The 16,613-nt window shown below is 41.7% G+C and overlaps 1 protein-coding gene across 11 annotated transcripts in view; it reads left to right on the forward strand.

Moving 5' to 3' along the window:
- The window catches only part of LOC147008543 (transcription factor IIIA-like), a 76,778-nt gene extending 60,458 nt beyond the window's left edge, over nt 1–16,320 (forward strand). For 5 of the 11 annotated variants that reach the window (XM_085864388.1, XM_085864385.1, XM_085864390.1 and 2 more), the window contains 6 exons: nt 2,356–2,455; nt 2,578–2,666; nt 2,802–2,881; nt 8,661–8,890; nt 10,935–10,985; nt 11,084–16,320. In XM_085864388.1, the coding sequence (XP_085720514.1) occupies nt 2,356–2,455; nt 2,578–2,666; nt 2,802–2,881; nt 8,661–8,890; nt 10,935–10,985; nt 11,084–11,158 (625 nt within the window). In that variant the 3' untranslated portion in view covers nt 11,159–16,320. Of the gene's footprint in view, nt 1–320; nt 1,347–1,812; nt 1,899–2,355; nt 2,456–2,577; nt 2,667–2,801; nt 2,882–8,660; nt 8,891–10,934; nt 10,986–11,083 lie in introns of those variants that run through there. The other 6 variants (XM_085864389.1, XM_085864387.1, XM_085864395.1 and 3 more) reach the window with 3 other exon arrangements.
- Nucleotides 16,321–16,613: the final 293 nt, after the last annotated feature.

The following is a 16,613-nucleotide window of genomic DNA, read 5'->3' on the forward strand; positions in this document are numbered from 1 at the left end:
CTTTCGCCGCGCGGGGCTCCGCCCCGTTCGCGGCTCCACCTCCCTTCAAGGCGTTTCCAGAAGGCTCTTGAAGGGGGGCGTGCCCCCACTCCGACAGCCTCACGCCGGGCCTCCACCAATGGGGAGGGAGCTGCCCTGCCCCCCTTCCCGTGCCAGCCTTGGCACCACAGAGGGTTGTGCAAACCCCCGCACTTGCGCAGGTTTCTTTTTTGCCATTGTCGTTGGTTGGTTTGAGGTTGTTGGATCCAAAATAACGATAGAGAAAAGAAAAATGGCTCACTCAAAGTGTCGCAGCCCGGATGAATCACACATATTCCCTCTAAACAATGGGTGTGGGCTAACTACACATGAACTTATCAATATATCTCACCTGAGGACCCTTTATGGTGTATTGCGAATTTCCACAGCCGTAACAATATATACAGGGTGTCCCAAAAGTCTCCATGCATGGGGAAAATTAACCATTTTAGCAAAATGTAACTTTATTTACAAAACGTTCTCTACATGATTGCCATTTATTTGTAAACACACACTAAGTCGTCTTTCACTCATGGTGAACTCGTGTCGACACATCTGGCATTATGCAAGTAATTCCACTTCAAATGCATTCCTTTAAATGATCCATGTTCTGAATCTTTTCCTTGTACACCATGGCCTTCAAGTGCCCTCACAAGTAAAAGTCGAGTGTGTTGAGATCTCGCAGCCACTCCGACCAATCCAAGAACATGGAAATTGTTTATCCAACCATCGGCGTACGCAGATACCATAATGAGGTGGTGCACCGGCCTGCTGGAAATAATGTGGGAATTCTCTAGCCTCGTTTAAGAGGGACGGCATGATGTTGTCTCGCAGCATGTTTCGATAAATGTCGGCATTAATATTTGTGTCAATGAAAACAGGTCCCACAATTTGGTTGCCCCATATCCCAGACCATACCATCACTTTTCCGGCACCTTGAATTTTTGACGGACTCATCCAGTTCAGGTTGGTATCACTCCAGTCACGTAAGTTTTGGCGATTGATTTCTCCATTGATATAAAAATTGGCTTCATCAGTCAACAGGATCCCAGCTGTGAAGTTTGCATCACCATCCAATTTGTTTAGAGCCCATTCGCAAAATTCCAACCTCTTATCTGGGTCGTCTTCATTAAGATGGTGGAACATTTGCATTTTGTATGGATGCCATTTTTTTTCTTTTTTTCACGATGCGCTGGATACGCTGGATCTGCTGACACCGCTTTCTGCAGACAATCGTCGTATGCTTTTTTGGGGCCTCCTTGCAAAAGCTGCCAGCACCACGTCGGTTGTGCCTTCGTCAGTGGATGCTCGTGGACGTCCACGTCTCGGTTGGTCCGCAACACTACCAGTCTTTCTGAACTTCTCAATAACTTTGGCAACAGTGTCGTGTGTGATGTGCTTGCCACGTTTCCTGTTAAAGTCGATTGCAACCTTGCGACAGCTTCCCGTACCAGCCATGAGAATGATTTCAATACGTTCTTCTTTTGACAAAGGCATTCTTGAAGGGAATCTGAAAAAAAGAAGATATGTTATGTATGAAGAATTTTTGGAGACATTTTGCTGAAAGAGTTAATTTCCCTATGTATGGAGACCTTTGAGACACCCTGTGTATATGTGTGTGTATGTATGTATATATATAATTTGATTCCTACATCGAGTTCAACTGCGACCTCTGAAAAAATAGAAGTACATACACCACCAAAGAACCTGTCTTTGCAGATGGGGTAATTTCCCCAATTCTATAACTAATCGATACGTGTCGCATACTCTGGGAGTAAAATGATTTGTTTTCAGACTTGGCATCATTTCACCACCTGCGATATCCGCTCCCTCCGGCAAGGGTCAGATGTTCAACCACTTGCACCATTCCATGTTTACAGGTGAAAATCACAAGTAGTCTCCCCAATGGGAGTGGGGAAGGGGGTTATTTCATGATCATGACCTGACCCTGGGTGCCCCAATTAGGTCAGGGGGGGATGTGGGTAGTGGGGATACAAAACTCCAATTTTGTTATATTGATAGCTTTACAAAAATCTACATAAGACCTTGTTCTGCACTGAAACTGGCCTGTGTGCTGCTGTTAAACAAGTGAATGAGTATATGGAAGAACTAAGAAAGAAAGAAAAATAGTGAAGAATTGACCTGGACTGTTTCCAGCACAGTATAGTAGCTGGGATCATGTTCCTTATCTTTATGTATCAGTTTTGTATCCATCTTGCAATCATTGTTTTTGAAGTAGAGAAATGTTTGGGTGGGGAGAAAAAGAAAAAAAAAACCATGAAACTTGAAAAAAGTACATAAGTACTGTTTGTAATTGGACCTTATATTTACTCCCAGCAGATGTACTATCGAAGGCTGCAACAACGCCTTTACATTACAGAAGAATCTACTGAGGCACATTAAAAGCATGCACGATGATGAAGCCAAAATTCACAAGGTACTGTAAGACAGAACAATTTGCAATCATCATATTGTACAAGTCTAATCCCTGGAGTCGTGTTTGTAATTATGAGTCTGTTATGATATCCTTTTTATAATCCTATTTTTTTTTTTTTGCAGTGTTGCTATGGAGGCTGTGCAAGGCGGTTTAAAACGGAGGAAAAGCTGCTTGTTCATTGTTCCGCACATACCAACACGATGCCATTCATGTAAGCAATAAATACATATATTTCACTGCAATCTTTCGCTGTGATTTTTTTTATATTCTTCTGTAGGTTATCCCATTATGCTCCATCCCTTGATTGATGTTGATCAATAAATATTATGTAACTTTCTTATTTCAGGTGTTCTTTTGAAGGATGTGACAAAAAGTTTTCAATTTCAAGTCAGCTAAGGAGGCATACGAAGATTCATCAAGAAGAACGTGAGCCATTGTCGCTGCTGAGATGTCATTCGAGGACTTTCATTTCAGATTGAAAACAAATTTCAGTGTGGGAGTGTTATCGACCACATTTGTTTTCCATTTTATAATATGATGGATCGACATTTATAATGTAATAGATGGACTATAATATAAGATAATCTCAACACATATTTTCAAGTGTTTGTGTGTTTGTGCATTTGTATGTTATTCTTTCATGGCCGATCCGTAGCATCCAGAGGCCCCAGATTTTGGTATAGGTACTCCAGAATCTGGGAAAGGTTTTAAGCTTCCACAGGTTGGCCTTGATGTCCTTTTGAGGCCACCAAACGCTGCTATGAGATGCATACTGGGATGTGGGTTCAGGCAGTGCTGCCACCGGCCCGCAGGCAAAAGGTAACCACCATGAGGCCAATAACTCCATGGCTTTTCAATGTCCGACATGTCCCGAAACCACCAGTGGGAAAAATTCACCAAACCAGGCTGGGCTGGGAATCCCCCCCCCCCCCACACACACACACACCCCGGGCAGAAATATAATAGAGTTCAATATTTGGTTTAGGTTAAAGGCTTGTTTCCTACACTGGCTAGTGGGGGTTTTATTACCATGACTTGTCATTATCGCCAACCTGCACTTGACAAGTGTTGCGAGTGTGCCGAACACCGCTCAATACGAGTTGAGGGATTCCTTTGTCCTGCATTGCACTGAAATGGCTCATTTATGGTTTATAATATAATATTGTTCCAAGCTTGCAAATACTTGGCGAAGAAAGTACTCCAGCTCTTCACAAATTCTTTAACTTTTAACAAATTACATTTTAACTTTACAAATTTAATTGATTCTACAATGAGTATTTTGTTTAAAGGCGCTGTCACACGTTGACGATTTAGCCAGCGTATGCCAACTTCTGAAAAATTTGTCTAAAACGCTGGCACACGTCGAATATGTTATGGGTAAGTTTTGTATACATTAAGAGCACGCTGAAAAACACTGCCATACGTCGTAGTACGCTGGCTTTCATCGTTGTACTATGCGGTTGTCCTCAAATTTTAGCATCCTTGAAATTTTACGACGTATGCCAGCGTATGACTCACACGTTCCGCTACGCTGGCCATAAGTTGTAGGCACGTTATGCGATCGTTGACACATGTCAACACACGTTACTTGTAAGTTACTCACAAGTTGAAACACGTCGAGGTAATGCTTAGCGTACCCAAAACTTATTTCTAACCTATGAGTAATGTGCTTTGAACATATGTGTAACGTACCTCCAACGCATATTGACGTATGTAGACGTATTTGATTGACATCTTCCGGATGACCACAGAACTTACTGAACGTGTTTCTAATTTACAGCTACCGTATAATGGCGTATTGGTAGCGTTTAAAAAAACAAACAAAAAAAAAACAACAACTTGCGATATTTCGTCACGTGCCGTTACGTCACGTCCGATTGCCTCTTCAGTTTGCTCATGTCTTATTCTTAGTTCCTCCTCTGTGAATATTTTCTGTTTGAGGATATTGTCACGTCGACGTCGAAACTTAAAAGCAAATGTCCAAATATATTTTAAAATTCGTGATAGACTAAAAAAAAAAAAAAAAAAAAAAAACCACACAACAACAACAACAACAACAACAACTTCAGATATTTCATCATGTGCCTTCATGCAGCCAAGGAGAAAAAAAGAAAATGTGCCTTGACGGAGAAAATAAGTTTTGGGTATGCTAAACATTACCTCGACGTGTTTCGACTTATGAGTAACTTACAAGGAACTTGTGTCCGTGTGTCAACGATCGCATATCGTGCCTACAACTTATTCCCAGCGTAGCAGAACATGTGAGCCATACGACGAGTACGTCGTAAAATTTTCAGCATGCTTGAAATTTCACGACGTACTAGACGTACCACGAAATATGACAGCGTACTTCATCGTTTTTCAGCGTGCTCTTAACGTATACACGACTTACCCATAACGTATTCGACGTGTGCTATCTTGGTTCGGCAAATTTTTCATAGTTCGGCATACCTATGAAATTTTACGACGTATGCCAGCGTCGTACGGCTTAATCGTCAAGGTGTGACTGCGTGGTTGACACTTCCAATTCTCAGGCGGTTATAATTTAAATCGGCGTGCGGCAGGTTTTTAACAGGCTACGCCACGAGTTCGTCGGCGATACGTGCAGCACGCTATGCCTAAGTTATACTATCGTTGAGCATAGGTTGTGAATGCCGACAACAGGCTAAACATTCATTGGTATGAGTTATCTATAAGACAATGAAACGTTCTGTGCCCGTTACTAATATGTTATGCATACGACCAACACGTTATGAATACGACCAAAACTTAAAAAAAAAACATCAAAATTTCAGCGTACGCCAACGTTTTACATACATTTTTATACGTTGCCATTGCTGGCTAAATCGTCAAGGTGTGACAGCGCCTTAAACGATGTTTTCCTGCTGATTATAATGTTAACGCTGGATCTTATTGATCTTTTCTGTTGTTGAAAAGCCACCTAGTTATTGATGGCCATTATAAGTGATTTGAGTAGTCTTCAGATTTAGTTTTTATTGCAATGTTCTTTTTTAGGTCATCTCGATAGAGATGACCTAATAAAGCCGGACCAAATGTCCGTCCGTCCGTCCGTCAACAATTTTTCTTTCTGATCTTGATGAAACTTAGTATGTGGGTGGAGGTCGATGAGTGTTGCACAACGATATAACTTTTGTCCAGGTTCAAGGTCAGGGACGAGGTCACGTAAGTTATAAAAATTACCATTTTCAAAACCTATCTAGTCTGCCATTCTACAAGATATTCGGCAACTGTTTATTGATTATGATAGTAAAAAATATTATCTTGTATCTAACCGGACAGCTTTTTTTAATTTCCTTCCCGTTTGATCGTCATGTGATCTGGAAGATGGCCAAAAACGCCAATGTGATTCGCAAAGAAGGAAGGAAGGAAGGAGAAATGAAATATAAATATAAAACATTTTTAGCCTTTTATATTTATACAATCTCCGCCGAAGGTGCAAAAGTTTCAAAACCCGAAATGTAAACGTCGGCATTTATTTTCAAAATATAATTCCGTGCGCGTGCGCCAAAATGCCGAGTCATCTTTAACCAAACTGCGCAGTTCGAGCTGCACAGTAGTCTTCGGTCATAACTGAACATTAATTCTGATTTTCATATATAGCTGATGTAATTTTCTTTTTATCCTGTCAAAAAGGAACGTTTCGTTTTTTTTCAATGGTGAAGTGCAGAGCAAGATAGTTATAAATGGCTAAATTAAACTTTTAACAATATGTACAATACTTTTTAAGAAAATTCTACAAGATCGAGGTTCATGGAAAAGTGAGATGACAAAATGTCAAAAACTAGCTAAAATTGGACTCAATAAGCAAGGAGGTAAACAAACAGGAAGAACAGAAGAAATTGAACGCAGTCACCTTCAATGAAGAGGGTTGAGTTAATGAGGGTAGAAAAGATCACAAACACAGATTGTGGATGATGTGAGATGGCGGTGTACCGCTTGCTTGAAGCCATGGAGGGAAGAATGAAATTGAAGAGCCTCAGGAACGCTGTTCCACAAAAACGTAAGAAAAGTAAAACAAAACGGTGAAGGTGTGAAATGACCCTCAATTTTGGAAGTTTAACCAGGAAGGGGTTACTGGAGTGTCAGAGGGAACAAGATCAAAGGATATATAGTAAAAGCAGAGAGGGCACCAACCTATGTACAATGTGAGAGCCCCAAACCTTGTGCTTCAGCCTCATAGTGGGATATTCCAATCATGTTGAATGTTTTGGAGTCTACAGATTACAGGAGAAGCAGATGTGATGCTGGGGCGCGAGCCCATAGATTGGAGCAGTACTCCATTGATTTACAGATATAGGCCTTGATGGCTGTAAGTATCGTTCTCATTTTTCAAGGATTGACTTGGAACAACAGAGGATGCCTAGCCTTCGGCTGGCTTTGGGGGCCAACTTTGCAATACGGTTAGCCACGGTGAGGTTCATGGCTGATTGTGAGACTGAGAAATTCAAGAGACTGGACCTCTATCCAGTGTCTGACCATGGAAATAAATAATAATATGACAATAGAATGGCTAAAGTTGTCCCCTGTAAAACATCACGAAGTGCTGAAATTGTTTTGGACCTTGCCCTTCATTAGAACAAAAGCGGTCTAACAAAGGGCAAGGCCCAAAATGTCAGTGCTTTGTGATATTTTACGGCAGACAACTTCAACCATTTCATTCTCATATTTTTATTATCTTGTGAAGGTCATTACAGATTTGCTATATCTTTGCTGTAATTAGCAAATACTTTTTATTCCTCCTTGGAAAGAGATACGTGGGTTAGTTTGACATGTAGTGACAAGGTGAGTGAGTTTTGCCAGGATTTGTCACTTGATAATGTGATAAAATGTACTTTATTGATTTTCATACTGACAAACATCACCTAACTTTTTATAAGGATCAATCATGGCTCTCACCTTTAACATTTAGACATGACCGGCTATTACTTATCGGCAGCATTGTTTTCAGGCGTGAATGAGAAACTGCATCTCTATCTCTGACAAACAGTTGAAAATCTTTGTTGGTGTTACTCGTGGAGTTTCTGATTACCATGAGCTTAAATGACAGTTTTAATTGCTGCTGAGCCTAGTTTTGTTTTGTACTCAACAGAAGACAAGGCTCAAAGACGAGCTAATGTGCAAAGATGGGAATGTTTGTATACCAACTTTAGAGTTGTGTGGGAGATTAATAAATATGACAATCGCGTATTAATAATATTAATATTATATTATTGGAAAATAATAATATTAACAACAATAATAATAGTTCAATAACGGGTACTGTAATGAAAAAAGTTAATTTTGGGTGATTGTCAACTCTTTTCCTCTTCTATGAGTTACTTTCTGCTTTTCAGCACTGCTGGGGTAGTTTTGTTTCATGTCCTTGGGACAGGTGCTCTGACATTTCTGATTTTAAAAACCGCAATGGTGCAACATTTCGCCGTGTGCATGGGTTAGACCATTTACTTATGAGGGGTGTTTGGTGTGGTCGTCCAATAAATTGTAGTGTTGATTTGCTGAAGAATATCGATATGTGTTAACCTGAGTTATTACGGAATATTTATTTTGATTATTGTTGCATTTCATGTATATACATTAAACGTTATTATTCCACTTACTTTCTCTGCTAACCTGACCCCCTGATTTTGTAATAGTCCTGTCTTGTTAAACATGAGGAAAACATTTTTCTAATCCGTTCATTATTATGACACATGCATTACTTCCTTGAGATACGGTTAGCGTTGCCTTTGTGATGTGATATGTTTTGTCTGCAAAGTGAGATCCCATCCTCAACCCTTAAGGGCCCTGTCTTGAAAGATTGTAAACCAGATAAGATCGTGTGGGGGCTCCATGCCTGCATGGGTTGCATGCCCCAAACACCGCCTTTGTGTGGATGACACGAGTTCGTGATGAACTGCAACTTTTGAAGGATTTCTGGGAATAACTGTGTTGGATAAACATGGTGATTTTGTCTTCCTTCCCCACCCCATCCCTCCCTCCCCCCTCCCCTTGAGGGATATAGTTGGAGTGAGTGAATGCTTGGTCTCTGAGTATTTGACACAGTAGTAAATTATTTTATGTTCTTGTGCAAGCTGCTGATATTTTGGAAGGGTGGAAAACATAGAATTGTATATTTAATTGCTTTTGGATAATATAAGCTTTGAATAGCGATGACAACGTCGGTTTGCTTGGTGTGTGTTGGCAGCGGAATACATATGCATAGAATGCGGCTACGGCTTCCGTCGAAGTGATTTGCTCAAGCGACACAAATTGACACACAGTCTTGATCGGCCACGCTATGTGTGCCCCGAACCAGGATGCGGCCACTCGTACACTACGCCTACCATGAGACGTTACCACGTGCTGGCACAACACAAGGGCAACAGCCCCTATCAGTGCCACATTCCGGAATGTGGCAAAGCCTTTATGTCCAAGGTTTGATGCTTTTCCATAATAACCCAAGGCTAAATGTTGTCATTGTTTCAGTGCAAGATTTATTTTCCTACGATTGCAGAAGTAAAGGTTATTGTAAGGAAAAGGATTACTGTACTGGATTATCCCAACATGCAAACACGTTACACACAATGGGCCTTTTATAGTGTCCTTTCAATATATTTGATAATTGTAGCACTTAAATGTGAATTTTAATACAGCATCAGCGTTAGTGGGGGTTTTTCGTGCAGAGCCAGTCCGATGTGATTGGCATCACAATGAATTTGCTTGTGCAGTATTACATTGCTTTTATTCAGATCTCTGAAATAACAAGTAAAGTCACCTTCATTCTTTCATTCCTCTTTTTCCCCGCCTTTGGAATAAACTCCCTCACTCTATTAAATCCCATTCTTCCCTCCAGGCCTTCAAAACATTTGTTCACCACCACCTCTTATCATCCCCCATCCAAATCCTCGATCTTTACTACCCCCGATAATCCACCCAAGCCCACCTTCAAATTCCCTGCTTTCCTTCCTGAAAGTCCTGTAATGTCCATCTTCTATTCCCCATGTTCACCGCCCCATCCCTCTCCATTCCACAGATCTCCTAATGTCTCTGTTCCCCACTGTTTTGTCCTTCCCACTCCCGCCCCTCTTGTCTCATGCCCCCCCCCCTTGCTGTGCGTTGTGTGTTAGCTCTCTCATGAGCCTCGACAACGTATACAAAAAAATAAAAAAGTCGTTTTTTGTTCCCACCTGGCATTGTTAACAATCTTAGGAGCTTCCTTGAAAAAAACATCTTCCGATCACCATGGAATTCCTGAGTAGACCAGTTGCTCCATATTAAAGTCAATATTCTGATGCATGTAATCCTGTTATTTACCATTTGGTTTGATGCATAAACAGTCGACGAGAAGCCTTGTAGCAACTGCGTAGGCAGCATGGAAGTGCTTGCTGCACTTGTGCACCCTGTCCACCACACAAGTGGCAGCATTACTGCAAAGAAAAGTGGTGCAAATTGAATGTGCTGCAGAATTACATTGATGCACAGTTGTTCTCGTCCATCTGAATGACGTGAGGAGTGTTCAAGTGGTTTTGTGACTCGAATGGCTCGTTTGTTTCGCCCAAAGCGACAAGCTCTATGGACATCAATGCTCGTCAGTAATTGGGTGCAGCTTCATGCAAGTTTGACAGTTGTGAATGGACACTGGCCATTTGATTTGATGTGAGCATCATGACCGTTCTTCGCTGCTTTACCCCGTCAATTAAGCGATTCACACAATCTTGTGCTGAGGTACATCCATCTTCCTTTGACAGAAGAGACTCAATAAATTGCAAACAGAAACTGCCTGATTCACTACATTGCTCAAGTATCCTGTTCAGTTGATGGCACACGTTTCCCTGTCGTGGCACTTCATAATGGACATTGGTTCTAATTTGTCATTTCCACTTGAACGCAGCTACTCATAAGGTTTCTTTCTACTGCAAGCTGCTGTTTCCTCCTGTAGCTTTTAAAAAATATATCTAAGTATTTATGATGTTCGCTACCCAGTGCCTCAGTTATGTCAAACTTTCTCAAAAGTTACAAAACACAGCAACTCCCTTTGCAATTTGCATCACCACTGCTATTGTGAAACAGTTTGAATACCTGTAATAAGCAGATTTGGGTCACCTGGGAATTTTATTCTGCATAACATTGATATGTTAAATTGGTTTATTCAAATCTAAAGAACTTTCTTCTGAAAATTTTACATGATGCTGCACGAGATCACTATTCTTTGTTTTTATAGCGTCTTTAAAGCGTTTCAACTTCAGTTAATTGGAAATAACATCATTGTTAGTGGGAGACTGGAAACCACCTTATGTCACCTTTAATTACAATTAATTAATGTAGCTTCTTTCTGTGATATTTCCAAAGTTGTTTTTTTTAAGACAGAATTTTTTTTCTGTTTTTTTTTTTTATGAGAACCTGGGTTTGAAAGATGCTTTTTTAATGCAGTGGAAGCACAAGTTTATCAAAGGTAATAGATGTGTTTCTTGTTTTTCAGCAAAAACTGCAGTACCATTTATCAACACATGGATCACCCAAAAGTGAAAACGTATGCAACATTATTTTTTTTTTTATCATGCAGTGCAATCATCACATTTTACTGTTTTGGAAAGAGTTATAGCCAACTGTTTTTGTTTGTGTTCACAGGTGACTTGTTCAAAGCCCAGCTTGTCCCTGGCAGTGGAACTAAGTGGATATTGTGGTGATGACATTGTCAACTGAAGAATCAATTTTGAGTTTTGCAGAAACTTTTTTTTCCCCCCCATCATGCACTGCTCATAGTCAAACAAAAGCTTAACCACAATCCGATGACCGATGAAAAAGCGTCTTGTTTTCATTTTGCAGAGGTTTTTTTTATATCCGTCCATGCTTGGTGAAATGTTGAGCACCTTTTCTGCTTTGTTTGCTTAATGTTCAAAATGCTCATGGTCAGGATTTCACTGATGTGCATTGTTCTGCTCATCATTCTTGCAGTTTTCCATTAAACCACCCAGTTTGAAAAAAGGATGCTATTCGACAGTATGCTCCTGTAACAAAACCCGAGGATTGTTTTATTGATCAATGTCCAAACCGGCAGGCACGTGACCACTCAAAGCTTTTGTTTATTTCGCAAGCAAGGCACCAACGATAAACAGCACTCCAGCGTACACCGTATGTCACAAAGCAACTTATGACTGGCTCTTTTTCTTTCCTCAGTTATTTTCACTCTGCTTCTCTACTTACTGCACATATTTATATGCATTTAATGAGTGAAATTTCATGGAAGTCCCTCTACTCCCTCCTTCCCACAAACTCCTCGCAGTTCCTGGATGATTCTTCATCTAGAAATAACCAGAAATTTATGGATCTCTTGCGTTTCTTCCACGCAACTTGAAGTCCAAATACAACATTATAACTTGTCATCTTTTTACTACACTCAACTTTTAGAACAAACATCTTGCCTCAACAAACATTACACAGTCATATGTAATAAACAATTCATTTCACATCGAATCATAAATATGCGTTAACATCGCACTGAACCAATACACCACCTACCAGTCACTTATAGAGAATTTGTGACAGCCATGGTTGCAAATCATTTTCATTATATTACCAGTATTGGGAGAAAACATCCAAACTTGAACTCTCCCAACATGTGTGCACTTTAGTATATTAGCTTTTGTCATCAAATTTCCAACAAACCCTTGAGATGAAAATATGGAGAAGACAAATTGATAATTGGGTCAAAATGTTAAAGGACAAAGTAGCAGTAAGTACAAATAGGCCTTATTTGCCCGTCCACCGCATTGTGCGAGACAACCATGTTTTGTAATCGCTCCACTGTTTCTTTATTTACCACGAGCAAGTACCACCTGTCGCTTCGCTGGTGGGAACACTGAGATGGGGGGGAGAGAGGGGGGAGATAGAAAGGAGGGGGAAAGAGAGAGAGTGAGGATAGGGGGTGGCCGGGGGGGGGGGGAAGTGAAGTCAGCGAGAGGTGAGAGGAAGGAAAGGAAGACGTGCATTGGAGTGCCAATTACGATTCATACTGTCTCTCATCAAAATGATTCTGCATGGAATAACAGTGAAGATAGAAACAAAATAATGTCTGAAATTCATTTTCCACCGGTCATACGTTAATACTGTTTCGAATTTGGAAGCTTACTGCACACAACAGCCAGAGCCCTTATAGCTCAGTTATATCGGTAAGTGTGTGTTTCTAGTTAGAATCCATCCCCTGTGTCTAATGGGAATTTTGTACGTGCACTGTGGGTTTTTTTATAGATAGGATTTTTTTACATTTTACATCAACATCGACAACCCTCTGTTCGCGGCATTGTCAGCGCTCTTAGCACGCTCTAGGGCATGCGGGCGTGTCTGGAATTCCATGCCCCAGGCGGTGTGCGTTTCGGTGTGGATTTCGCACCGTATATGGTCACAAAGCATTTCCCTTTGGCTACGCGCCAAATAAGGGTATGCGTCGTTTTCCGCCCAATGTGCGACGAGCAGACCAGAGTCGGGACGGTCCTTGGCAAGAAGGTGGAGCAGGCCACGGGAGCAGACAGGCCCCAAAAGAAAAGCGAAAAAGGCGATTGATTCGCGTCCAGTCTGCTCGAGTGCGCGTCTCTGTCCGGGTCTGCGGCTGACTGCATCGCGCGGATCCGAGGAATCTCGTCTGGCGCATTGCTGCGGGCGGTCGACCATCTCAACTCGGGAGATCATCTCGTGTCGCCTGCCTGCGAGCCGGAGGAGCTTGCCAACGCCCGACGCTACCCTCCGTACCTGGTGCTTGGAGCGGCCTCGTGTTGCGGAATTGAGTCTCGTTACCCCAAGATCGTCGAGAACCACATGAGGTGGACAGGTCCAAGCTAGCTTCTCTTCCCTCAGCCCGTCTTCCCTCCGAGCTGAAGGGGAAATAAAGACCTCGAGGTCCATCTCTTTGTGTGTGTGTGTGTGTGTGTGTGTGTGTGTGTGTGTGTGTGTGTGTGTGTGTGTGTGTGTGTGTGTGTGTGTGTGTGTGTGTGTGTGTGTCCTTTGGCCCGGTCTATAAGTAACAACTGTGTTAGTGCTTTCTTTGCTCATTGTACATGACTGCATTTATTATAGTCGTGATAACTCTGCTCTTTGTGTGCTTCCCCTCCCCGATTATTGTAAAATAAATTCTCCTTTTGTTAAATGTCCCAGCTCTTCCTTGTCCTTTCTGCCATTGGTTTGCCACTGTGCGTATTGGGTATTAGGAAGGCCGTTGCTGCCGTAATTGTGCATTTGGACCGATGGACCTCGGTAACCATACGCACGGTTCGAGCACGGTAACGGCTCGTTCCGCTCGAGGCCTGCCGAGGGTGTGGTTCTCCGGTAGTTGGACTGCGTGGGTATTTAGGTATATTGAAGTTGGCAATTAACCCTACCCCACGCCATCGAAGTATTGGCAACCACGGTCCTTTAAGTGACCCGTCGGCTCCGGAGTTATCTGGGGTGACGACCTATAAATTCCGCGTGTTTGGTGGAGCCGACTCTACTGCTCCATCTAGCGGTCGTGCTCGCCACCGAGACCCAGCCCCACAACAATACCACCCAGAGACAGATACCGCCCTGACACGTCCGGAGACAAACACTGCTCGGAGATAAACTCCCGTCCAGACATAAACACCGCCTAGATACGTCCGGAGCCAAACTCCCGTCCGGGCATAAACACCGTCCGGACACAAACTCCCGTTCAGACATGAACACGTCCGGAGACAAACTCCCATCTGAACATGTCTGCAGACAAACTCCACCCAGACATAACGATCGTCCAGACATAACAACTCTCCGGATACGTGCAGGGACAAAGAGAGGGGTGGGCGTAGGGGAGTTCTCAGAAAATATGTTGTGCTTTGTGAGCAACACACACACACACACACACACACACACACACACACACACACACACACACACACACACACACACACACACACACACACACACACACACACACACACACACACACACACGTGCTTGGCTGATATCGGCACTTTTTGGGGAATCTGCAGGTTGGAGTCAATGTGATTACCGACTTTAGTACTAACTGTATATAACCCAGAAACCTTGAGTAGCTTTCACTGAACAACAACGTTACATTTATATAGACATTTCAGGGAGATGATCACAAACATTATTCTTTATAAACAGCTGTGTGTGATGGGTGGAAATAAAATTTGGCTTGGTAATTTAGAAAATACGTTAATATGGCAAACGGCTCAAAAAAGAAATCGGGCATTATCAAATATATTTCCTTTTGAAACTCACAATGAGAAACATATAACCTTTGTAAAGCAAATCTGATAACCAAATGCTTTAGAAACAGGCGCAAGGACAAAGGAAAACCTGATAGAACCTCCATAACATACGGGATGAAACTTTGCCACCATGGCACCCGTAACAGGAATGGCATCTCAACACTCGCGGAGAGTCCGAACAGATCCAAATCTACCCATATGTGCCACATCTGTGTGTGCTGTATACGTACCTCTACCTTGTAGTAACTGTCGACTGTACATCCCGATCGGGACATGAACTGTACCGCTATCAATTGACACGAACTGTACTGTACAGCTCGGTAAGTGGCTTAAGCACTCGGGCAAGCACGCCAGTGGAACTCCTGGCTTGACAAGCGATTACCAATTGCCGTCGATACAACTCTGCACCCGGAAACGCCCATGCAATGTCCGAATTGGACAAATCGACACTTTTTTTAGGAGTCGGAACTGCTGATACTTTCCAATGTGGAGCTTACATTTTGTAATTCTGCTTAATTTAAGAGATTTTCTAGGTTCTTCACATGCGCAATTGAAATAAAGCCACGAACATTGGCGTCTTCAGGCATTTATAAGTATTGCAATGTACCTAGCGATTTGTAGCTGCGATGAACAGGTATTCGATAATATAAAGTGAGGAAAATGAAAAAAAAAACTTTATCGTAAAGAAGCCTTTGCAGCCTTTTCCAAGTCAAGGCATGGTTGAGCAGGCCAAAAAACATGGCAGCTTCAGACCTCAGCGAGGTTACCCAAGAAACGCCTTAAGACCCCAGACAGCGAGGTGGCCGAGGATTGTGAAGGACTTAATTGAATATGGCTGTTAATTATCTTCAAAAGGGGTGTTCTAATTAACCCAAACACCCAATTTTTACTCTTGCACTTCCTTGGAGTTTTCTTTGTGTGCATGTAAAGTTTTAGGCTGCTAGGTTTTATAGTTTTGAAATTATGGAGGAGACACACTGATACACAAACACACACACACACACACAAACACAAACACACACACACACACACACACACACACACACACACACACACACACACACTGCGTTTTATTAGTATAGATTTGAGCTTTTGTCAAACTTTTCAACAAACCTTTATTATGATAATAAGGAGGACACTTATTAATAAATTGACAATTTTTTTTTTCATAACTGTTGTTTTTGTCAAGTTTAGTTTGAATACAAAGTGGATGCGGATGTGCTTTGCATTTTGAGATGCTTTCTCGTTCCCACTGCAAAGCAGAATGTGTTTAATAAAGGTGTCTTATTGTAATCGTTTGGACAATATTTGCATTTCATTGGAAAAAAGCATAACAAATGTTTATTATTATTGTTTTTCAAAGCTTGATATTCTGCCATTTATTTGCTGTATGTTTGCTATTATGTAATTCTCCTTTCCAAAGGAGACAAAAGACACTTCTCTTTTACATTTTGTTTTCATCTACGAATAGATGTGGAACTTTAAAACTTGTCTTAAACTTCACCATGCAAAAGGAACCAGAAGTACAAAGTGACGAATAATATTTTTTGTTCTCAAAACCACAATTCATGTTGTATGCTTCCAATGAACAACAGAACATGAGAATAAAGAAGAGGAACATCACCCCATTAGAACTTCAATAATTGCTTGTAGTTTAGAAGTTTCTCTAAATAAATGCAATTGGTATTTAAAATTACGGTGCTGGTAAAAATAAGTTTAGTGCAAAAATATTTTGTATCACTCCTCCCCCCAACCCCCATAAAACTGCAATTGCATGAGGCAATGTACTGTTGTGGTGCCGGGTTCGGTAGCGAGGACGAACGCCAGATGGAACAGTTGGGCCGTCTCCTACCGAACACCGGAATTGAAAGGTTGTCACCCCGGATAACTCCGAAGTTGACGGGCCACTTAAAAGA

Source organism: Eptatretus burgeri, chromosome 18 (assembly GCF_056783735.1).
Source record: "Eptatretus burgeri isolate ZD-2024b chromosome 18, Ebu_testis_v1, whole genome shotgun sequence".
Taxonomy (NCBI): Eukaryota; Metazoa; Chordata; class Myxini; order Myxiniformes; family Myxinidae; genus Eptatretus; species Eptatretus burgeri.